Genomic DNA, 25,239 nt, shown 5'->3' with positions numbered 1-25,239 from the left:
GGTGTTTTTATGAAGTTTAGAAACGACATGACTCCTCTTCAGTGCTTGCTGTGAGGACTTATTTCACGGAAGAGCCATTGAGATTATAGCCAACTCATCAGCACACAGAGACCCCAAGATTACAGATACTCTCGGAGTCTGCTCTCCCAAAGGAACTCCCCCTGTTGACTATCATGGCAGGACCACATGGAGCTTCTAATTTCCCATCTTGCAGCCTAGAGCAGGTGACAGTTGAGTCCCAGAAATGCATTTAATCCAAGTTCATATACCCTAGAAAATATTGACTCTTCCAGGTAAAAGCAAGCAAAGAAAAGGCACAGACACAGCAGCCTGTATAAAATATCTACCCTCACAGGGCAAGCTAGTGTTTGTGAATACCGATGACATGTGACATGTTATCCAAAGCTTCTAGCTGCTCATGGGTAGATCTAGATCCATGCTGTCCAGTATGGTAGCCACTAGCCCACACATAGTGATTTATGTAAGAAGTAATAAAAAATAAATCAAGAGTTCAGGTTCTCAGTCGTGTCAGGCACACTTCAGGTGCTCAATACCCACACTCGACTGAGCTGCCTCATTGGTCTGCTGCACAGGTTACAGACCAGCCCCTCCGCCCACCTGCCCACGGACATTTTCACCACAGCACATCATTCCAGTCAATCTCAGTGTCTCCTCCAGCTCTAAGTTAGCAACAACCAGAAACCTCACAATTCATCTCCATCTGTTCACCTCTCTTCATTCTTAACCGTCTCCACACTCTGTCATCCTGACTATTTGAGGCACGATGGTTACAGAGCAGATAGAGTTTCTGACCACAAATGCCTTAAACTGATCTGAGGCAAATGTGGCCTACTGTCAGGGCAGAAGGCATGGGAGTGATCTATTTATTGTGGAGTACCTGCCCCCGAGGGATTCATCAGAGCACCGCCCGCCCCCCCCCAACATTAAGCAAGCCTTTGATTATTGTGCACATCACCCAGCTGCAGTGAACAAGGGACAGAGATGCAACTAACTTATGTAAAATAGATAGCCAGTGGGAATGTGCTGTATGACTCGACTTGAAACTGGGGCTCTGTGATAACCTTGAGGGGCTGGATGGGGTGGGGAGTGGGAGGGGAGCTCAAGAGGGAGGGGACATATGTATACCTTTGGCTGATCCATGTTGATGTATGGCAGAAACCAACACAATATTGTAATTATCCTTCAATTAAAAGTAAATAAAGGAAAAAAAAAACAAAAAAAACAACTGGGCCACTGAGGTTCCCAACATCTATAACACCATGACTAGAGAGAACCCATCAGGAACTTCTTTACAAGCTTTTACTGATTAAGAGTTGGCAGGAAAGTGGTAGCAGATGCTGATAGCATCCACCTTGACTCCTTAGGTGACACGTTAGTTCTCCCCAGCTTCCTTCCCACTGCCAGATTCCGCACCTGGGAGCTCTCTCTGAAGACTCTGAAAGGTCACTCTGCTAGCAGATGTCAGACGACTGACAGGAGAGGGTATCACTACCCCAGCTTCCTTGTCTCTATTATATTCTTTACTGTCCCCCTGACCCACCATGGGGACGCTCCAGTCTCTCACAGTGGGAGCTGGCTGGATAGTGTGTTCTTCGTTGGTTCACTTCTCTGCTTCCTGCAACTTCCAAAGAAACTACCTACACTTCTACATTTGTCTCAGGATCAGTTTCTGGGGGAATGTAAATGAAGACAAATTAATCATGTCAATTAATTTTTAGCCTCTCCAGACTGAGAGGTAATTAAATACATGTCTGTATTCTCTCTGCAAAAGTTTTGAAAGAAGTGTGTGCTAAGCTATTTCACATTTACGCTTTGCCGCCAAGAAACCGACAAGAGATGTTCAGGCTGGACAAAAGTCAGCCCCTGAGGGCATGATGGCAACTGACAAAACTATTTATTGGAGGACTTTTGGCTGTCAGTTCTGATTGCTATGGATGATTAGAAGAATTCACTCATTCTGCAAATATTTTCTGGCTCCACCTCTCTGCGAGAGGCCCACTGGAAGCATTGGCCAAACTGAAACAAATACTGTCTGTATTCTCTGAGATGTAGCTTTCAGATTACTCTATTAAAAAAAAAAAAAAAAAACTCTAATGGATCTGTTTAGAATTAGTGTTTGAACGACTGTTGGGCTGATGATGATTCTCAAGAGGGTAGGGGATGAATAATAGCGAAAAAATTTTTTATTTTTCATGCGATGCACAATTTATTTCAGTTAATTACAGTGCCCCTCCACCCTTTCCCAGAGAGATAATCACTATGGTGTGGCAAGGACCCCGGGGGTGTTGGGACAAAAGCAAGTTTGCAAACTGCTGGGTCAGTATGATTTAGCTTTGGGAACAGGGCCAAAGAGAAGTAACAGCCCAGTGCAGAGAAAGGGTCCCTGGACCCAGAGTCAGGAGAGCTAAACAGTGGTGTTACAACCAGCTGTGTGACCTCAGGACATCAACTGCCCTCTCTGGGTCTTAATTTCCTCACCTCTAAAATGAGGGAATGGGACAGGTGGTCTGTAGGGTCATTCATTGTAAATATTCACGAGTCCCCTAAGAAACAACAGACCCAAACCAAATCTATGTTTTGGTTTCCCTTTCTGTGTTGTTTCACCTCTCACGGTTGTGGAGGCTGTATTTCAATGGAGTTACTAGGCACTATTTGCTGTGGAAATTGTTTGTAGTGACCTGGCCCAGGGAGTTGAAAGAAGAGGTGTTGGAAAGGGGTAGAAGGTAGACAATTGGGGAGTGGAAGACACTTTCTGGACTGGAGAACTTTGGGGAGGTCCACATTTGTGAAGACCCTGTGGGGAAGTTTCCTGTTGATATGTGGGGGCAGAGGTTGAGGAGGGCTGAGAAAAGAAAGAACAGAAAAGGCCTTCCTCATTTCCTTTTGGTAGATTTGATCAACCCATGGTCCCCAACCTTGGCTATGTATTAGAATCATCAGTGAACTTAAAAGCCAGGAAGTCCCTCTCCTCCTTCTGATTTAATTGGTCTTGGGTCTGGGTATTTTTGAAAGTGCTCTGAAATAATTTTGCTGTGCAGTCAGCATTGAGACCCACTCAATGGTCACCAAGATCTCAGAGCAACCCTCTTGCCTTCTTTCAAATTCTATCTTATTTTTCTCACTTCCTTTCTGCTTCCCTTCCTCTTCTGCTCTTTCATCCTCTGCCTCAGAATTCCAGAGTCATGAATTGGTGGGAGATGGAGGAGGGAAGAACAAACCCTGTGCTTTATATTTTCTGGTTAATTCCTTTCTTATTTCTGAGGTCTAATAAAAGATGCTTTCCCTCCACGAATATAAATCATACTATTTAAGAAAAGTTTGAGAAATACTCAAAAACAAGAAAAAAAACAAAACACTACAACATGAAATGGGTCCCTCACTTAAAGACAACCACTGCTTATGCTAATACCTTTAGCTTAATTAAGGTATAATTGTGCTTAAGTCGCTCAGTCATGTCCAACTCTTTGCAACCCCATGGACTGTAACCCACCAGGCTACTCTGTCCATGGGGATTCTCCAGGAAGGAATACTGGAGTGGGTTGTCATGCCCTCCTCCATGGGATCTTCCCAAGCCAGGGATTGAACTCAGGTGTCCCACATTGCAGGAGGATTCTCTAGCATCTGAGCCACCAGGGAAGCCCAAGAATATTGGAGTGGGCAGCCTGTCCTTTCTCCAGGGGATCTTCCCAACCCAGGAATCGAACCAGGGTCTCCTGCATTGCGGATTCTTTACCAGTTGAGCTACCAAGGAAGCCCTAAATTATATAATTATAAAGGTATAATTGAAGTACAATAAACTAAACTTCCTTCTGACTTTTTCTTGAGGCTTAGCATCTTTGTTTGAATGGTTTACCTACTGGGTATAGCAGGGGTCAGCGATTACAGTCCAGAGGCCAAATAGAGCCCACTCACCTCTTGTTTCTGAAAATAAAGTTTTATTGGAACACAGCCATGCTCACTGGTACTTTCTGTCCACAGCAGTTTTCACGCCACAGTGGCAGAGCTGAGTATTGCAACAGAGGACCTCTGGCCCAGAAGCCTCAGTATTTACTATCTTGTTCTATACAGAGCGAGTTTGCTGACCCCTGGTACATAGCATTCTGTACTCTCTTTATTACTCCCATTTTACCTTATTGCCTGAGCAGTCCCCATACTGCTGTCAATGCTTCATAAATCTAATTTCTAATAATTGCCTGATATTCTATTGCATCCTCAGGTTGTGGCTTACTCTTTCTCCTGTTGTTAAATGTTTATCTGTTTTTCCTCCCAATTTTTTCACCCTTGTAATAATAAAGCTTCAGTGGGTATATATGGATGTAAACTTTATCTATATTTTCAATTATATCTTTAGGATGGGGTCTAGATTATTCAATTGGTAGGTAGGGGCATTTTAAGACTCTCAATACATACCATCAAATCCCTTCCTCAAAGATGTCAGACTGGTTTGTGCTTCTCAATAACTCAGTAGAGCACCCACATGCTTGCCAACATTGAGTATTAACATTTTAAACATTTTCTGCATTTAGACAGGTGAGCAAAAAACTATTGCTGTAAACTGCATGTTTTTATCTGTCTAATGAGATTGAAATGGTTGCTTTTCTTCTTTCACATGTTGGCTACTATTCACCTTTGCTCGGCCTCCTTCTGCACAGGGCAGAGTGAGGGTGCTGGTCTTGTCTCTCACCTTAGCTTGGAGCAAGGCTCCCGCCTGCACCCGGTTCTTTTCAACATCTCTTTCCCAGTGAATTCTGATCGTCTCAAGGATGTCATCCAGCCCAGTGCCAATGGGAACATTCAGTTGTTCTAGCTCAGACCCTGCCAGCTGTTTGTACAGCATTTTCACATCCTGAAAATGACAACACACACCTCAGTGAGTTCAAGAGGAGAAGGAAAGATATGAAGTTCTAGCAGCCAAAGCCCAGCTCCATGAGCGATACTTGGCTTCTCAGTCTGCTGCTGCCAACTGTGGGGCTCCACAGAGACAGGCAGCTTGGGCACCATATTCTCTTTTCCCTAGGATGCGTTTCTTAGGTTGGTCTTCACAATCCCAGACCCACCCAAAGCAAAACTCAAAATAAATCACAACACAGAGTAAGCAACAAAAGCAAGATGAAACTTATGAACTTCATAAAGTCAGAGTAGGTGGAAAGAAAGTTAAAGATAACTGTGAAATTTTTAAAAAGGGGTACCTTTTAAAAAGGGTAACAAACATGGAACTAAGAACAGGAGGAAGTGGTTAGCTTAAGGTTGGACAAAAGAAGTAACTTCCCAATGTGAACATGGTTAAGTGGGTTTTCACTTTTTCAACTGCAAGCATTTTAGATCTTAGATCAGTGACAGGTGTGATGTAGTTTAGAATCAGTGCAGTTCTGCAGGACACTGGACCACATCACCTTTGGTGGGCCCCTTTGGTCTTGTCACTCTGATCTGACCTAATTTTATTATAAAGTGTGACTAAGCTACAGCCTGGATCTACTCTCAGAGTTATTTCGTTTGTTCTGTCCAGTGTTGAAAAAAGGTCCTAGCTAGAAACCTTGGGAGATGCTCCCTTTAATTCAACACACATTCCATCATTCACCGCTGCCTGGACCTGCTCCCTCCCCATTTATGTACCTGCCTGGTCCCTGAAGCAATTTGAGTTTGAGACTCACAATAACTTCACCCACTATAAGAATCTGAAATATTTTATTGGTATTTTACCCATAGCCCAGGGCAAGTGACACAGAAAGGCTGTTGTCACTTGCGTTGTGAAGCTCAGCCAGACAGGTGAGGGCTTCCGGATCTGTAGACAGCCCAGTCCCCACCTACCTCTTCATAGCTCCTGGACAGAAAGCCGAGTTCTTCTTTCAGGCTTTCTATTTGACTCTCCAGATCCATTTTTGACGAATTTGCTTCATCAATGACTTTATACAGAGAGTTAATTTCCTCTTCTGCTGCCTTTCTAAATGGCTGCTCATTTTCATACCTGTAGGTAAAAGAATCTAATCAGCAGGAGTGGATAACCCCAAGGAAAAACAATCAGATTGTAAATGTGACCAACAGGCTAATTATGGGATAGTCAGGAAATGAATATTAAAAGTCAGTGTTTCAGTGGGTTTGAAAGGAAGAAAAGAAAATGAAGTCATTCAGTCATGTCTGGTTCTTTGCAACCCCATGGACTGTAGCCTACCACGCTCCTCCGTCCACAGGATTTTCCAGGCAAGAGTACTGGAGTGGGTCATCATTTCCTTCTCCTCAGTGGGTTTGAGGGCACTGTTAATGCAATTGTTACATATTGATTTATTAAAATAAAAATGATTGCAGACAACTGCTGAAAACAGGGCACCTGGGCTAACAAAGTATGAGCCTCATGGAGCACTGGAAGCAAGGAGTTCTAGGGAAAGCTTCTCCAAGAGACCATTTCCAGGTAAGGAGACCAGTACTGTCATCATTGTTCTAATTTGTCATCCTTTTAACCGAGGATACTTTAACAAACATTACTGAGAATCTGCTGATTACCAAGCTATGTGTTAATAATCTCAAAATGAAGAGTGTGTTCCTCTCTCCAAAGAGCCCATGTAAAATTTCAGGACTGTGGCTGCAAACCCAGATGCCTTCAGGGGCCAAGAGGGTATACAGATGAGTGATGAGGGCGAGGTCCGGGCCAAAGTGAGAAGTGGGGATTGATGCGCCTAGGAACACACATGCTTCAGCAACAGGGGCCCTGCTGCCCATCCCCTCCCCAACACTGCAGCATCAGAAGGGGCGTGCCTTTGTCTTCTACAGAAACTGGAGACCTGGATTTATATGCAAACTATGCAATAACACGGGGCTTGCCTGGCAGCTCAGATGGAAAAGAACCTGCCTGCAGGAAGATCCCCTGGAGGAGGGCATGGCTACTCACTCCAGTATTCTTGCCTGGAGAATTTCATGGATAGAGGAGCCCGGTGGGCTACAGTCCATGGGGTCACAAAGAGTCAGACAGTACTGAGTGACTAACACACAGTGACTAACACACTAACACACTCTGATCAGTTCAGAGTCCTGTGGGACTGTCTGCTCCTTTGTTTAAACCCTTTAATTTTATTCATCACACACACTAAGATTTGCATTGTGAGTTTTTGTTTGTGTTTGTTTGTTTCAGTTTGACCAGCTGTATTTGCTGCTGACTAAACAAGGAGAACCCCTGAACATTTTTCATAAGAGCTGCTTGAAACCCAGTTTTCCTGTCTTCTCTAAGTGCACCTAGTATTTGAATCACAAAATAGGAGTTCATGTCAATCCTCTTACAATTTCATTGGTCTATTATTCCAATATATTGGGACCAGAATCATGATTCTGTCAGCCTACTCTTCACCACCCCTACTGGCTTTGGATCGTTGGTCATTTTGTCACATCTGCTTTCAAGTACCTTGCAGTTAAAAGTAGTAAATGAGAAGTCTGAGGACAGAGCCCTGTGACATACCACCAGAGACTTCCTTCAGAGCTGGACCTGTATCTTTGAATCCACACTCAAGGATAGTTTCTGAAGCATCTGTCTGTGTTCTATATATGGGATTACATTTTCTACCCAAATGTATTGTTTTTTGAAGGACTGTATTCTTATTAACATTTAGTCCCTTTGGAGACAAATACTGTCCCTCCAGCTGAAATGGAAAGCCACTCATATAATGGGGAATGGTCCCTTTTGACCCAAGTTGGAAGAACCCCTCATGTGCCTCATCAATCCTGTTTTGCTCACCTGTCCAGGGAGCCTGGTCCCTTCCAGCACATGATCCATTCAGCATTACTGGAGGTTTTGGTCCCCTACAGACCATTTTTTTGGAAGTCCTCTGAGGATTTGAAATATCTCTGTGACATCCCCCAAGGCTGGTGTTAAACTTGTAGCCTTTTTTACCACCCTAATTTGAGTGGTGCTTCAGTTAGAACCCCTGGGTGCTCATGGCACCCAGACCCATCTTGCCTTGAGCTGCAGGCCTCCCTGACATGACGGTGTCTATGGCATCTCATCACTTCTGCTTGACTGCTCCACCATCAGCTCAACTCAGCTTCCTCAAAAGCAAACTCATTATCAATGCCTGAATTTTAGACAAGCTTTCCCTCCTCAATTTTCCATTTCATTCAAAGAATCACTAGTGTTCTAAATTACTCAAGGTCAAAGCCTGGAATTTACCTTTAACTTTCTCTCTTCAGGCTAAGTAGACAATTTTCAAATCCAGCCAGTTAGTTCTTCAACCCATCACTCAAGTCTGCCCACTACTACCATCCCAGGCCAGCCCTGAACTACACCTGCCTTCTCGAGTCTTCCCAGACTCACAGCATTGCCCGCAGAGTGACTGTACTTAACCACAGTGAATTATCTCTCTGCTCAGATGGCTTGTCACATCCTCTGGCTCCTCAATAATCTGATAAACTGACTTTCCAACCACTGTCCCAATCCAGACCCTTCACTTCCACTGTTTCCTACTCATTTGCCTGCCTCTTCTCTCTACCACTACAAAGCTTCCTTTAAAGCTCAAGTCTGGTCATGATGGGCCACCGCTCAGACCCCTTCTGAGGGTCTCCTCTGGTCTCAGATAATGTCTGAGCCCTTTGGAATGGCTGATGTGGTCCTCCAGGATCGTTTGCTCTACATGTCCCGGTCTCCCAAGCTGCTTGGAATTTTGCTAACACACCGTGTCTTCTCATGTCCTCCCAATTTGGCACATGCTGCTCATTCTGCCTGGAAAATCATGTGTCCTTTATTTTCCTGGTCAACTTCTACACGAGTTCAGGATCCAAATCAGGTATCACCTCTTTTGCCAGCCCTCCCTCATTTGGGCTCATCTCAGTGATGGCATATATGCTCAGTGAGACCACTGTCTGCTCATTCCTCTGTCTTTGACATTAAACTATGGGCTCACTGAGGTCAGGAACCATGCCTGATTCACTTCACTCCCAGCGCTTGGCAAGGGGCCTGGGATAAGCGGACATTCGAAGACATGTTGAACTCATTCATTCAACAAATGTTTGTTGAGCATCTATTTCATGTCCTCTGTTTTAGAAGTTGGTGATACAATGGGGCACAAAATAGATCAAACCGCTGCTTTCAGTGAGTTTACATTCTATTCTGTTGAATGGCAGGACAAAGGTAGGTATGAATGTATGAATGAATGAATTAATGCCAAAAGGAATAAATGAATGAAAGACATTTTGGTCAGATCCTGCTTTATCACACTTAATTAAATTCCACATTAAATTTAGTGTGAATGGTTTGCTATTTACTGGTGTTTGTCTTTAATTGTACACTGAGTCATCGTGACTGGATGATGGATCCACTTCTTTGTGTGCCTGTAACATTGGCTACCAGTGCTGGGTAAATGGCAACCCTGGCTGATTGAGAGTCTCTTTGACTCCAGAGTGGCCACTAATGGAGGCCTTTTAGCAGGTAGAGGAGCTTGGTGTCAGAGAAAGGAAAAGACTAGGGATCTGAGGAGATGGTGGGGATTCCCTTTTTCATCACAGTTCAGTTCAGCCCCTCAGTGTCCAACTCTTTTCGACCCCATGGACTGCAGCATGCCAGGCTTCCCTGTCCATCACCAACACCTGGAGCTTGCTCAAACTCATGTCCATCAAGTTGGTGATGCCATCCAGCCATCTGATCCTCTGTTGTCCCCTTCTCCTTCTGCCTTCAATCTTTCCCAGCATCAGGGTCTTTTCCAAGGAGTCAGTTCTTCGCATCAAGTGGCCAAAGTATTGGAGTTTCATCACAACACCCTTCTTATTCCTAAGATAAGAATGACTGTGGGATCATGGTCTTCCCTACAGACTCCCAACTATATGCCTTTCTTCTTCATCTTTGCCATTTTATGGAATAACAATCCCATGACTCACCCATTTGCTCACCTCCCAGGATACCTTTCCCACAAAATATTCTCAAAATCACTATGCTCATCCATAAAAGGGCATCTTCATTTTGCTTCTCCATTAGGCCGGTGTTTTGCAAAACTCACTCTCCTCCATGATTTTGCCCTAAATGTTTATCTCCTTTATCATTATTTACTTTTTATTGTTCCTCAAGTTCACCTACTTAAAGAGCAAACCTTAAATCAACAAACTTTAAAAGCTCTTTATATTAAATAAATTTTAAATTGATACTATAAATGGTAGCACTATAGTGGAAAGACAGTTTCATGGGCCGTAAATAGAAGGTAACATAAACATCAATGACCATTAAAAATAAAATGTTAATCTTCATACCACTTAAAATGATCTTAATCAGCCACATTTCTGGAAATACTGTATTAGACGCCAAAGAGGTGGTTCTCAAGGCTGGATGGACATCAAGAAAGCCTGGGGAACTTTAAAGATACAGAGGCCTGGCCCCATCCCTGGGACTCTGTTTTAATTAGCCTGTGGGGCTTGTGTACTGGCACTTTCAAGTACCCAGATAATTCTCATTGCAGCTGGAATTGAGAAGCATAGATCCAAACCAGTAGTTCTCAAAGAGTGTTTCCAGGACCAGAGTATCAGCATCATTGGGACCTTGTTAGAAATATGAATTTTAGGTACCACCTACTGAATCATAAATTCTGAGTGTGGGCACAGCCATCTGTGTGTTCTATCAGCCTCTCAGGTGATTCTAATGTTCAATGAGTTTTGAGACCCCTGCTGTAAACCAAGTGACACTCGTGAAATCTCTGAGGCCTTAGACCTATTTGTGTCGACAAGGAGCGCTTGAGTGGAGTGGTCTTGGTTCTGGATTCTCCCAGGACCGCTGTTATCCCACCCAGCCTTCTGTGACACTGAGGTGTCTGCTGCAGACACATTACCCAAGTGGCCCAGGAGTCCTGGGTGTGGAGGGACAGTCCCCTCTGCTGCAGAGTGTTACCTCTCCTTAAAGTCGTCCGCGCCCGCCTGGATATTCTCTGTCTGGAGCATGAGCCGTGCGTTTTCCAGGACCGCCTCGCCCACCTAGAACGACCACACACCGAAGGACAAGGTCACTGCCACGTCTTCCCACTTCCCACTGGGCCTCATGCTGGGCACAGAGGCTTTGGGGCGCTGAGAGCACTTTTCTCATGGCAAGTATTTTTAAAATTCAAGTATCGCTCTTTAAGAGAGGAGGAGATAAACACTAAAGTCTAAAATCTGGATGTATTTTAAGGGCTTTTAGGGTTGGATTTTGGAGCAAAAAGATTACTTAAGGCAGACTTGTCCATAGCCTCTTTCACAACGATGAGCTTTTGGCTCTCCAGAGAAATTTCTGGCTCCTTAAACAAAGTTTCACTGGCTCAACCTAGTGTCTCTTAACATTTTCTGGTCATGGACACCTTGAGAAGCTGATGAACTCTCTAGACCAGTGCTGTCCAACAGAATTTTCTGTGATGTTGGAACTGTTCTACACTGTGTGGGCCAACAAGTGGCCCCACGTGGCTATGGAACACTCAAAATGTGGTAAAGGCAACTGCAGAAGGGGAGCATTCAATTTTATCTAAACTTAACTATTTATATTTAAGTATATGATGGACATGGAGAAGGCAATAGCAACCCACTCCAGTACTCTTGCCTGGAAACTCCCATGGACGGAGGAGCCTGGTAGGCTGCAATCCATGGGGTTGTGAAGAGTCGGACACAACTGAGCGACTTCACTTTCACTTTTCACTTTCATGCATTGGAGAAGGAAATGGCAACCCACTCCAGCGTTCTTGCCTGGAGAATTCCAAGGACGGAGGAGCCTGGTAGGCTGCCGTCTATGGGGTCGCACAGAGTCGGACACAACTGAAGCGAATTAGCAGCAGCAGCAGCATATGATGGACAGCTCTAGAATTCTGTCCACTCTGAAAACATACATATGAACATAAACATTGTATACAGTTCAGAGGTTTCATGGAGAAGAATGGTTTTTCAAACTTGGACCACAACACCTCTCAAGATCCCCACAGGTGGGAATTGGGGGGATGGTCCTCTTTTTAACCTGAGAAACTTCTTTTAAAAAACATATATTTTTTTACATATTGACTTTTGTATAATCTTCAGTTTGGGCTGGGTGGATAAACTAACTGGTATTTTAAAAGAAGGAGGCAAGAGGCTCTCTTGGTGACTCAGTGGTAAAGAATCTGCCTGCCAATGCAGGAGACACAGGTTTGATTCCTAATTCAGGAAGATCCCACATGCCCTGGAGCAGCTAAGCCCATGTGCCACAATTACTGAGCCCATGATCTAGATCCGGGGAACTGCAACTACCGAAACCTGTGTGCCCTAGAGCCCCATGCTCTGAAACAAGAGAACCTTCACAATGAGAAGCCTGTACACTGCAACAGAGAAGCCCTTGCTTGCCACAACTAGAGAAAAGCTCACACAGCAATGAAGACCCAGCACAGCCAAAAATAAAAATAAATAATAACATTTTTAAAAATGGAAGCAAACCTGAGAAAACTTTCTGGAGTGATGAAGATGTTCCAGGGACTTCTCTGATGGCCCAGTGGTAAAGAATCCACCTGCCAATGCAGGGGACATGAATCTGATCCATGATCTGGGAAGACTCCACATGTTAGGGAACAACGAAGCCCGTGGACCACAACTACTGAGCCTGCACATTCTAGAGCCCACATGTCACAACTACTGAGCCCATGTGCTACAAATAACAAAGCCAGAGTGCCTAGAGCCTGTGCTCCACAACAAGAGAAGCCACTACAATGAGAAGCCCTTGCACTGCAATGAACAGTAGCCCCCACTAGAGAAAGCCTGTGCAAAGCAACAAAGACCCAATGTAGTCAAAAGTAGATAAATAAATTAAATTTAAAAAAAAACCCAGATGTTCCATATCTGGATCTGATGATTACACCGATATATAATAAGTAAAGGGGCTTCCCTGGTGGCTCAGATGGTAAAGAACCTGCCTGCAATGCAGGAGACCTGAGTTTGATCCCTGGGTTGGGAAGATACCCTGGAGAAGGGAATGGCTACCCACTCCAGTATTCTTGACTAGAGAATTCCAAGGACAGAGGAGCCTGGTGGACTCTAGTTCATGGAGTCATAAAGAGTCAGACATGACTGAGTGATTAACACACATAATAGGTAAAAATTTGTTAAGCTGTACCTTACAGATTTGTGTATTTTACTATATGTAAGTTAAGTTTTCAGCTTCCCTGGAGGCTCAGATGGTAAAGAGTCTGCCTGAAATGTGGGAGATCTGGGTTCAGTCCCTGGGTTGGGAAGACCCCCTGGAGGAGGGCATGGCAACCCACTCCAGTATTCTTGCCTGGAGAATCCCAGGAGAGAGGAGCCTGGAGGGATACTGTCCACGAGGTCACAAAGAGTTGGACACGGCTGAGCGACTAAGCACAGCACAAGTTATCGTTAATAAAAATATGTAAAATTGAAAAACTAAAATGATGCAAATGACTGTTTTAGGCTCTTATCAGTCCTTTGCTCTGAACAGTTAGTGAGTTGCAAGTTCTTTGCTCACTTGGTGGAGGACTTCCAGCACCAGAGGTCAGAGACTGGAGTGAAATGAGAAAGAATGGGGAGAAGGAGACAGACACCAGTTTCCTTCTCCCCTGTGTGTGTCAGAGTGGGGCTGGAGCAGTGAGAAGATGAGGTTGCTGTTGGGAAAATCAATGACGTGGACAAACCACACAGGATGACCCTACTGGATCAGAAGAGCACCATTCTTTCCACCTGGAGCTGGGACTTGGTCCACCCTGTGTGTCCTGTTTCCCCAGCAAAGTCTCATCTCACCGTGCTGAAGTAGCCCTCCTCAGGTCAGCCCCTTGTTCATTGCTGTGTCCCCAAGCTCTGGCTTGTGATGCCCATTCCATCAACATCTGGAGAAGCACCAGGGTTAGTCAGGAAGGGGTGAGGGGAAAGCATGGGTAAAGGTTTTATCGTGGTTTTCATGGGAAGAAATGGGCATGGCAAGGTAAGCAGGTGGGACTGGCTGGTTTAAATAATTTCAGTGGTCTCTATGCTACAGTGGTGGTCCCCAGTTTTCTGGCACCTAGCCCTGGGTGGTTGGAGCAGAGGAATATTGCCTCCTGGAAGGTGAGAGCCAGCAACAGGAGTCAGGTTGGGGTACTGACTCAGAAGGGGCTGATTTGCATCTCGAAGGCATTCTCCCAGGTAAGTAGTTACTATCTCTAGGATTTGCTAGCCCCGTGAAAGCGCAGTCTCTGCCTGTCAAGGAGGCCCCAGCTGTCTGAGCATCAAGAATACAGACAATAAGAAGATATAGTTATGTTGTTGAATATAGTTCATTCAAGGGCTCTGGCTAAGTGAGGCCTCTGAGGACTATCTCTGGCAGCTCTGACCCAGCCCTCTCTTCATCCTCTTCACGCACTGCCACCCCCATATCAGGAGTCCCTTTCCTTGTCTCTGGATGCTCAGTGATGCCATTTTGCAGATGATGAATTTGAAGCTCAGGGCACTCACTCTGCTCATCTTATCACAATTGTACCCCTGGCAAATATTCCACCCTGGTATGGGACCTCGAGGCATAGAAGGTGTCCAGATTGTGGGCTCAAAAACCCTGATACAGAGAAGATGGCTTCAGAAGTGCTCTAAACTATGTGGCCATGTGGGGCTGATGTGGGCAGGACAGGCCTGCAGCTTGTACCATTTGGAAGACCACCTTTAAGAAAAGGAATAAAGCAATGATTTATGCAGGACTTCCCTGGTGTTCCAGTGGTTAAGAATCCACCTGCCAATGCAAGGGACACTGGTTCGATCCCTGGTCTGGGAAGATCCCACGTGCTGCGGGGAAACTGGGCCTGTGCACCACAACTACTGAAGCCCACAAGCTCTAGGGCCCGTGTGCAACTACTGAAGCCCTTGGGCAGCAAGGAAGACCCAGTGCAGCCATAAATAGATAAGTATATATACATGTATAAAGACTAAGGTCGGGCGTGCCACTGAGGGAGCTCCAGGTTTAAACTGTTCTCTTGGGTACAGCTTCATTTTGTGGCTGCTTTTAAAAGTGGGGAAGAGGGGTTGGACAGAAAAAGTTAAAAACAAAACTCAACCCTGGGGCATGAGTGGCGGTATGTGTGTACCATGCTCAGAGGCACACAAATCTGGAAAAGCAGAAAGGTGCCTGGGGATGCAGTCGCCCATGTCTGGTTGTCCAGAATAAACACACTAGTTCTTACATGTGCTGCGTTACGGCTGGGGCGCGGCTTGTGGGAATCAGTGACGTCCTCCTGATGGACTGCAGACTCTAAGTAGGAGGCTGCCAGGAGCCCCGGCGCAGGAGTCGGTAAGAGGTGCCGGCTGATAGGAGGCAAGGCTGGGACACTGCCCTTGCTTCTCCTCCTCACCCCGGATGAGGACCCGAGGCGGCCTGGGACTGTTTGGACGCTGCCCAGCAGATGAAGTGGTTCTGTCCGAGGAGGCTGGGCAGCGCTGGGCTCCGGGAAGCTGGGGGCCTTCCTGCTTTCACTGTTGTTTAGTATCAACAAGGGGTTTATTCCAGCCTCAGGCAGAGGCTAATTATAGGTCCCCACTTGCCAAAGCACAGTTGGCTGGCGGTGCTACCCCATGTCCACAGGCGGGATCCTAAAATAGACCTCCAGCCAGGCCTGAGCCACGGCGAGCCTTCCTCTGTGGTCCGTCAGACCCGCAGAGGCCACGGCCTCTGGGTGTCATTGGTGGCTCAGCGCCCGCAGCCAGGAAAGGGCCAGGAGGCCGGTCCAGGGCGGGGACTCAGCTGAGGTTTAGCACAGGCTGAGGACTGGGATTGTGGCCGAGGCCAAAAGTAAGCATGGAGCCTGCAGTGGAACAGGGACCATCTTTGTCTCTATATCTGGGAAAACCATCTTCTCTGGGGCTGAGGACAGAAAAGGAAGAGGAGGGGAAGTCGGACTTGCTGCCCATCCACAAGTGTGCGCCCCGCCCCCCCGCCCCCCGCCTTTTGCTGGCTCCTTTTGCTGGTGCTGGCTTGGACTGGCTCGCCAGGGCTGACTGTTAACTATTTCAGGAGTTTTGTGAGCCGGTTGTTAAACATAGCCATCACGAAAATTTTAATTATGTGAACTTTTACAAGTGCTGTGTTGTGCTTAGTCACTCAGCCGTGTCCAACTCTTTGCAACCCCATGGACTGTAGCCCCCCAGGCTTTTCTGCCATGGGGATTCTCCAGGCAAGAATACTGGAGTGGATTGCCAGGCTCTCCTGTAGGGGACCTTCTCCACCCAGCGGCTGAATCCAGGTCTCCTGCGTTGCAGGCAGATTCTTTACCATCTGAGCCATCAGGGAAGCCCTACAATTACATAATTATATTAAAAACAAAAGTAATAAAGACTCAGAATACAAAAGTAATGAATACTCATCAGTTCCAAATTGTTTTACTATGTTTGACTGTCATCTCTGCTTTTGAGGTTATTTGTTTCTATTGTGTCTATAGTGATGTGTGGACAGGGAACATTGCTTGCCATTCCAGTAAACAAAGAATGTTGCCTGCCATTCTATTAATAGTTCTACAAGGACCAAGCCATCAGCCACTGCAGCTGCCCCCTACCTCCTTGGTGCACCCTGAGAACCCAGGATGGAGGAAAACAGGAAGCCTTCTGTGCTTTGGATGCTGGCCTTAGATAGTTAAGATGCATATTGAAGGAATAGTTTCAATGAACTCAGACTCTTCATCTCCCTTTATATATAAAAGCACTGCAATCATCAGCTTGAGATGTCAGTTTCTAATGATTAGCAGTAATCTTTTGATGTTTGTTTTCTAGCATAAAACTCCTATATCCTGCAGCTTACCTTACCTCTTCCAAGCAGTTCCTCAGAGCTATCCGAGAGGTTGTCTTCTGGGCTATAATCCTCAGTAGGACCCCAAATAAAATTTAATCCTCAACTCCTAGGTTGCACATCTTTCTTTAACAGACAGGTGAAACTGTGTAACACTGTCCTACATGCCTCTCTTCCTAGCTCTGTGTCTGTGTGTGTAGCCTGATGTCATTGCGTGACAGTAGCTCCACTAGGGAGACTGGCAAATATTGTGCCCCAGAACCTTTTATCCATGGAGAGCCAGCTATTAAACAGATCTCAGCTCACCAACAGGGCCCCACCTCCCACTCAGTACTTACATTCACAACTTCACTACATGCTCATGCCCCGCCCCTGCCATCGCCCCCATGCTGATATCAACACACCCATTTTACGGATGGGGATGCTAAGGCATATATTAATTGCCCCAATGGCATAGCTGGAATGTGGCAGAGCCAGAAGGCCAAGCCAGGTTAATGTGACTTGAAAGTGTGCAAATCTTTGTCATCAGTTTTGGAAACCAAAAGACACATCAGAATTAAGAGAGACCGTGTTGTGGAGGACTGTTTTCTGTCTTCGCTCTAACACAGAAGAGTCAGGATTCCCAGTTCCTATTTGGACTCCATCATGAAGACAAAGAGACATCTTCCCTACGTGTGTGAGAATGCTAGCGAATCAATCCAAGCCATCTCCCACCCTAAGTCCCTGAGCTTTCATTTCTGAGCTCTGTAAGCTGGGAAGAGCTGAGGCAGTCTATGGTCTGACTCTGAAGGCCCAGACGGCTTGTGCGGCTACATGCTTTGCTGTCAGGCCCCAGACAGCAGAGGTCATTTGTATTTAAGACTGCAAGAGGCGTGCATTAGCTATCTGGTCCTCTTGGATTTATGGCTATAGTGGATGCAAATTAACCTCATTTCTCCAATCACCTTTTCTTTCTGGGGAGAAGGCAATAAAAATACCACACACTAAGATGTACAGTCCTTGACTGATGCTGGGAATGCAATTCATGACCCTGGGGCCATACCTGTCCACTTTTCTAGTAGGAGAAAAGTATAACATAAACGTATGTAATAGTGACTCTCAAGGGCAGACTTAAGGGAGGGCAGCCTGGCAGCTTGTCCCCAGGTATGCTGGGGACAGTAGCAGGTGACATCCTTTCCTTCTCACTGTCCCACTGCCCAGAGCTGGGACTCCTACCATCAAGGCCATGTAACTTAACACCACTTCTGTTAAAAGAAACACCATCATAGCAGCAATAGGACAAATTGCTACGTGAGATTAGCTGGTTTTGAGGGATTAGGACTCATTGGTTTTGCTAGAAGCAAAAACAAAAGTCAACTGCAAAGCCTAAAATGCTGTGGATGAGAGTAGCTGGGGTTGACTAGCAGGGAAATGGCAGTCAGAGGTCAAGGTGGGCAGGGGTGTTCTGTGAGGGATGGTGCTGGTGGGAGGGGCTGCCCACTGGCTGTGTGGGTTCAAGCTGCTCTGGGCGTGGCCTGCAGCTGTCTCATCTGACATCCCTGGACCTGTCTTCCTCTGCGCCTCCACGTGGAGGCTTCCTTAGCAGACTTTACCCCAGTGGTTCTCAAAGTATGGTCCCTGGACCCGCAGGATCAGCATCACCTGAAACTTGTGAGAAATGCAAATTCTCAGACCTCACCTCCCATGTCTGAGTCAGAATCTCTGGAGTGGGTCCTAATGATCTCTGTTTTAACCAGCTTTCCAGGGGATTACAATGCACATTGGACTTAAAGAGCCTCTGCTTTGCACAGACCTGCCTCCAGTCCTGCTCAGGCCGCCCCCAAGCTGCCCCTGGCCCTCCTTGCTGTCCTGGCCCACACTGTGGTCTCTACCTAGAACACCTGGTCTTCCGCCCCGAACCTGGCCACCTGAGAAACTCTTCCCCACTTTCGTGCTCATCTTGAACATGGCTTCGTCTATGAGGCTGCTTTATTCACTCACTCATTCCTGCCTTTATGTCTCCAGCACGTGATGATGATTTCCTCTGTGCTGGCTATGTGCTGGTTTTGGGGAATCAGCAGGTATGGTAGGAGACATGGTTAGAAAGGCAGGCAGAGGCCAGATCTCAGGGTGAAGGTCTTGGGAAGTGTGGAAAGGAGATGGCCTCTGCTGGGAAGTCACTGGAAGCTTGTGAACAGGCACATGGGTGACCCCCATGGTAAGTGGACCCCTCTGACTCCTGCAGGAAGGGAGCTTAGGACACTGGGGGCCATGCCGAGGGCCCAGCTGAAGGGCTTCTGCATTCACCCAGGAAAGGTGATGGCGCTTTGACTAGGGAGGAGGTGGGGATGGAGCAGCTGCAGGGAGCATGAGAGAGGAATTAATGATGAACCCTAGGCTTTCAGGTGGAGCTACTGGGGGCTTCCCTGGTAGCTCAGACAGTAAAGAATCTGCCTGCAATGTGGGAGACCCAGGTTCAATTCCTGTGTCAGGAAGATCCCCTGGAGAAGGGAATGGCTACCCACTCCAGTATTCTTGCCTGGAGAATTCCATGGACAGAGGAGCCTGCCAGGCTACAGTCTGTGGGATCATAAAGAGTTGGGCACGACTGAGCAACTAACAAAAAACAAAAAACCAAACTGGCCCTTGCTGCCTCCCTTCCTTCCTCCTTGGATTATCCTACATCTAAGTCAATCCCCTTCCCCCACTCTCTGGTGATCACATCTGCGACTCTCCACACAGTGTAAATGGTGTGTAGGCAATGAACGTGTTGGCCTATTCTTGACCCCAGCTCCTCCCTCACCAGTTTGGGCCAGTTGCTGGGATAAGTGATCTAAGATTCAGTTTCCTCATCCATTAAATGTGGATAATGCCATGCTCTGCCTCCTGGGGTAGTTGGGAGAATCACATGAGCTGATTCACGTGAAGCAGGGCAGGTGAGGGATTTGACTATCATTGTGTTTCAAAAAGGGCAAGGATGAGCAACATTTTCTAAAGGGTTTATTATTTGGGCTCAAGGGTATAATGAATGCTTTATTTGGAGTTAATGATATTGACATCCCAGCAGACAGCTGCAGAAAGGGAGGAGGTGGGTAAGACTGGGCCCCAGGAGATGAGACTCAGCTGGTGCAGTAGCAGATGTAAGAGCCCTGGAAACATTTCTCACATTTGTTTGACTTTCAAATTTAGAATAAATGCTCACCTGTCTCCTGAGAAACCTGTATGTGGGTCAAGAAGCAACAGTTAGAACTGGACATGGAACAAGTGACTGGTTCAAAATTGGGAAAGGAGTATGACAAGGCTGTATATTGTCACCCGGCTTATTTAACTTCTATGCAGAGTAGATCATGTGAAATGTCAGGGTTGGTCAGAAGCTGGAATCAAGATTGCTGGGAGAAATATCAACAACCTCAGATATGCAAATAATACCACTCTAAAGGCAGAAATACTTTGGCCACCTCATGCGAAGAGTTGACTCATAGGAAAAGACCCTGATGCTGGGAGGGATTGGGGGCAGGAGGAGAAGGGGACGACAGAATATGAGATGGCTGGATGGCATCACAGACTCGATGGACATGAGTTTGAGTAAACTCGGGGAGTTGGTGACAGACAGGGAGGCCTGGCAAGCTGCAATTCATGGGGTTGCAAAGAGTCAGACATGACTGAGTGACTGAACTATAAAGGCAGAAAGTGAAGAGGAACTAAAGAACCCCTTGATGAGGGTGAAAGAGGAGAGTGAAAAAGCTGACTTGTAAGTCAACATTAAAAAACTCAGATCATGGCATCCAGTCCCATCGCTTCATGGCAAATAGATGGGGGACAAGTGAAAGCAGTTTCATATTTTATTTTCTTGGGCTCTAAAATCACTGTGTATGTGACTGCAGCCATAAAATTAAAAGACCTTGCTCCTTGGAAGGAAAGCTATGACAAACCTAGACAGCGTTATTAAAAAGCAGAGACATCACTTGGCTTACAAAGGTCTGCAGAGTCAGAGCTACAGTTTTTTTGTAGTAGTCATGTATGGATGTGAGTTGGCTGAGAGCCTAAGAATTGATGCTATCAAACTGTGGTGCTGGACAAGACTCTTGAGAGTCTCTTGGACAGCAAGGAGATCAAACCAGTCAATCCTAAAGGAAATCAACCCTGAATATTCACTGGATGGACTGATGCTGAAGCTGAAGCTCCAAAATTTTGGCCACCTGATGTGAGGAGCTGACTCGCTGGAAAAGAACCTGATTCTGGGAAAGACTGAAGACAAAAGGAGAAGGGAGTGACAGAGGATGAGATGGTTAGATGGCATTACTGACTCAATGGACATGAATCTGAACAAATTTTGTGAGATAATGGAGGACAGAGGAGCCTGTTGTGCTCCAGTCCATGGGGTCATAAAGAGTGAGACAAGATCTAGTGACTGAACAACAGCAACAATGACTTGTTTTCAGCAATAAATGAACAAGAAATCATCATCTGTCCCTATACCCCACTCTTACTGCAATTTACCAAGATGGTGAAGGCCACCATATCTCCAAGCCGAACAGATGCATCTCTGTGCTCATCCTGACCTGCTCACTGAATTTGTCACAAGACATACTTTCCTCTCTTGGCTCCCTTGAGCCACTCTCCCCGACTCTTCCTTCTACTTTTTGGCCAGCTTTTGACTTTTTCCTTCATGAAGTTTTTCTCTCATCTCTGACCTCTAAATGCTAGAGTTTCTCAGGATTGGGTCTTTGGGTTTGTTCTTTATAGTCATAAGTGATCTGATTCATTTGCATGGATTGAAATGTATATGCGACGACTTCTGTATTTTTGTCTCTAGCCCAGAACGTTCCTTTCTATTTCAGGCTTGTGTACCATTCTCCCCTTGACATCTTCTCTACTTAACAAACTTAACATGACTAAAACGGATTTTTTTTTTCCCTCAAATACCGCCCCTCACTTCTCATGCCAGTAAAAGTACCAACGTCTACCCAAAGACCAGAGTCTTGACATCACATTTTCTCTCATCTGCCACATCTAATCCAACACCAAGGTTAGTCAGTTTTACGCCCACTCCTACCCCCATGTACTGAAAATCCATCTACATCTCACATTTCCACCCTCACCCTGGTGTACATCCCATCACGCTCTCTGACCCCAAGGCACCATCCTCCTAGTCCATCTGTCCTCCTCTCCTTGAGTCCGTTCTTCATCCTGCTCCCAGGGAGATTTTCTTCAACTCTTCACATCAGATCATGTTGCTGTGATTCAATTAAATAAAAACTCTTCTGCAGAGTTTATTTTGGTTAGAATAAAACCCAAACTCCTGTCAGCAGCCCTCAAGGCCCTGCAGGTGTGACGATCTTCCCACTGCTCACAGGTTCAACCCTGCTGGTATCGGTTTCACGGACCATGCTGGCCTCCCTCCTGCCTCGAGGCCTTGGCGGGCGGTGACTCTGCAGCCTGGACTGCTGCTCTCCCCTCTTTGTGTGGGTGGCTCCATTCTTGTGATCACCCCACCTAAGGCAGGATCTCTGCTCTTCTTCTCTCTGCCTTGTTCTCTTCCTTTAAAACACTTATCACAGCTATGTGTGCTTAACTGCTCAGTCACATCCGACTCTTTGTGACCCCATTAGCCATAGCCCACCAGGCTCCTCTGTCCATGGGGATTCTCCAGGAGAATATTGGAGTGGGCAATCCCCTGGAGTGCCCTCCTCCAGGGGATCTTCCCAACCCAGGGATCGAACCCAAGTCTCCCACATTGCAGGCAGATGCTTTACTGTCTGAGCCACCAGGGAAACCCATGAATGCTGGAGTGGGTAGCCTATCCCTGCTCCAGGGGATCTTCTGGGCCCAGGAATCGAACTCGGGTCTCCTGCATTGCAGCAGATTCTGTAGTAGCTGAGCTACCAGAGAAGCCCATCACAGCTTATAATTATTACCAATTTTTGTTTCTTGGTTTATTAGTTGCTATCTGTGTATTTTCTGCCAGAATATAAACTCCTTTAAGCCAGGCACTGCTTTTCTGTTCTGCTGTTGTTCCATCCCCAGCGCAGTGCCTGGTACAGGATGAGATGGATAAATGAGCCCAGAAATGGTGCTGCTTCTAACCCTAACCCTAACCCTAACAGCCAGACAGGGGAGCCCCTCAAGGCACAGCCAGGTTTGTACCTAGTTCCAACCTGAGAATCACCTTTGGCATCTCCCCTCACTCCCAAGTCAAACATAACAGTTCCCTACACTGACATGCTTCACTCCATTCCCATCCCTTATCCAGCTTGGCTTGAGTCCTAATCATCTCTTTGCTAGTTCAGCCTGATAGTTGTTACCTGTAGATGGAAAATATGAAGCCCACAGAGTGAGTTAAGGTTGCACCTGCAGGTGGAGTTAGGGAACATGTCATCAGGTTAGTGGAGAAGGTGTCACCTCCCAGACAGCTCATCCCAAGCATAGTCACGGCCACTGGGCATCCAGGGAGAATCAGGGGCACTGAGGGCTTATTTTGGTCTTTCTGGGGAAGTTGAGGTTGGGGGAACCCTCCTGAGTCTGTACTGCATGTGAATTTTGACCTCATCATTATACTGCAGTCCATCTTAATAGAAGAGGTTGGAGGAGTGCGGAGCAAGAGGCTGATAGTTCGTGCTGGTGTTCACAGTGCTGGGCAATCGGAGCTCCTAGTCCCTAGAGGCTGCCCTCTGTCATGGGAGGACAGAATTCCCTTGTCTTCACCTTCCCCAGAGGGCTCCTTCATTCCACACCCCCCAACGTCCTGCCTCAGTTACCTTGGACTTGCTTTGAGCAAATAGTTTAACCATCACAGTATAGCAATATGTGATCCTGGGTATACATGTCAGAAGGGTTTCTTTGTCATGAACTGGCCCTAGTTTCTACAGATGCCCTAATAAAATCGGAGTTTTGAGCACCAAGCATTTGAAGATATGGTGACTCTGGGAGGCTCTGTTTGGGCAGCCAGCTGGTCTCCCTCTGTGACTTCTCTCTGTGTCTCTCCACTTTCTACATTTGAAACAAATGCTTTCCAACTTCCCATTCCCTTTTCTACTGGAATGAACGTACTAAGAGCAAATTTGAATTTATTCAGGGGTGTACTCTTAAATAAACCCTGCAACCTGACCCTGTCCTTCACTCTGGCTTTCTCTCTCCTCTCCCCCGCTGTGGGTTAAATTATTTTCCTGAACAGATGAGGGCCTTTTCAGGTTCCAGACCTTGACTCACACTGCTACCTCTGCATGCCATGACCAAACCAGGCCACCCAGCCTCCCAATGGGGAAACTGAGGCCCAGAGAGTTCAGGAACTTGCCTACAAGACTAGGCATCCATGTTGTATTTAATCCTTATATGTCTGACTCATAGCTCATTGTCCCTTTTTCTTTTTAAAAAATTTTTTATTATGGAAAATTTCAACTACATAAAACTACATATAAAGGTAGAAAGAGACACAGCTCCTCACTTCAACAATTAAAATCTCATGCCTAGTGAAAAAAGCCTCCATTTCCACTGACCCCTACTCCTTATCTCAGATTGTTATACATATGTCACTTCATCTGTAATTATTCAGAAACTCTCTTTTGTACTTCTTGTACTTCGACTTAAATATTAGCAAAGCCATGCATGCACTAGTTTAAAAATTAAACAGTACTAAAAAGAAATGCTTATAAAGGTTTGTAAAGAAAAAGCACTCCCAGGCCCACATTTTTCTCACCTCATGTCCTAGTCCCCAGCTGTTTGTCTGTCTAGAGCTTGCCCCATCTTTCTACAGATTTTTTGATTGCTTGAGTTCTGAGCCATAGGCATTATTTATTGACTTCCTTGCAGACATATGAAGATTTACTGCTCTTACACTCTACCTCCACGTTCCTTTATTTATTGGCTCTCTTGGTAACTTTAAATAATAAAGCTGTATGTCTTGCTGTATCATTTATGGACAGTTTCTTTCTCACATTCACTCTTTCTCTTATAATTGCAGATGTTTTATAGTCTAAGGTCAAAAGAGAAGACAGGAAACCAGTTTAATTACTAAACAACTCTAATGATGCCTGTGTGAACTACAGGTCCTTTTTGCTAAGAATTATGATGGCAGTGCCCCTGATTGTGAGGAGCTGTGGGCAGAGAGCCAAATTGTTGCTTTATTTCTCAACTGAGCATCCTCAGGCCTGCAGAACAGTCAGCTGTTTGATCATTTTTCATGGTGCTACCCTCTCCAGGGCATGCCTGCACCACCCACACACAACCATTTTGCTTCACCACCCACCATGTTTGAATCGTGATTCTAACACTGAGTAGCTTAGTTTTTTCTCTTGTCAAAGGGAGCAGCTTTATCTTGATAGTACCAGGCCCACAATGATCCCTTAATAGATGTTTGTTGAATGAATAAGTGATACATGTTTAAAGAGCCAAACATGAAATAGCAATGAGAAACCAGTTCACAAGCATCAGGCTGGCAAACCTTTGGAAGTAGAGGATATGAAGAAGGGGGGCCTCATGGTCTGTTTCTGGGAGGGTAAGTTTGTGTGGCCACTCTGGGGAGGCATTTGGCAATGTTG

General features: G+C 46.0%; 1 protein-coding gene across 2 annotated transcripts in view; it reads right to left on the bottom strand.

Moving 5' to 3' along the window:
• Window positions 1-25,239, bottom strand: part of BFSP2 (beaded filament structural protein 2) — a 72,801-nt gene that overhangs the window by 13,211 nt on the left and 34,351 nt on the right. For both annotated transcript variants that reach the window (XM_043875331.1, XM_043875332.1), the window contains exons 2-4: window positions 10,871-10,953; window positions 5,830-5,986; window positions 4,706-4,867 (exon numbers count right to left, since the gene is read on the bottom strand). In XM_043875331.1, coding sequence (XP_043731266.1) covers window positions 4,706-4,867; window positions 5,830-5,986; window positions 10,871-10,953 — 402 coding nt within the window. The remainder of the gene's footprint in view (window positions 1-4,705; window positions 4,868-5,829; window positions 5,987-10,870; window positions 10,954-25,239) is intronic.

This window comes from Cervus elaphus, chromosome 19 (genome assembly GCF_910594005.1).
Source record: "Cervus elaphus chromosome 19, mCerEla1.1, whole genome shotgun sequence".
NCBI lineage: Eukaryota > Metazoa > Chordata > Mammalia > Artiodactyla > Cervidae > Cervus > Cervus elaphus.
This window is presented reverse-complemented; position numbering and strand designations above follow the sequence as displayed.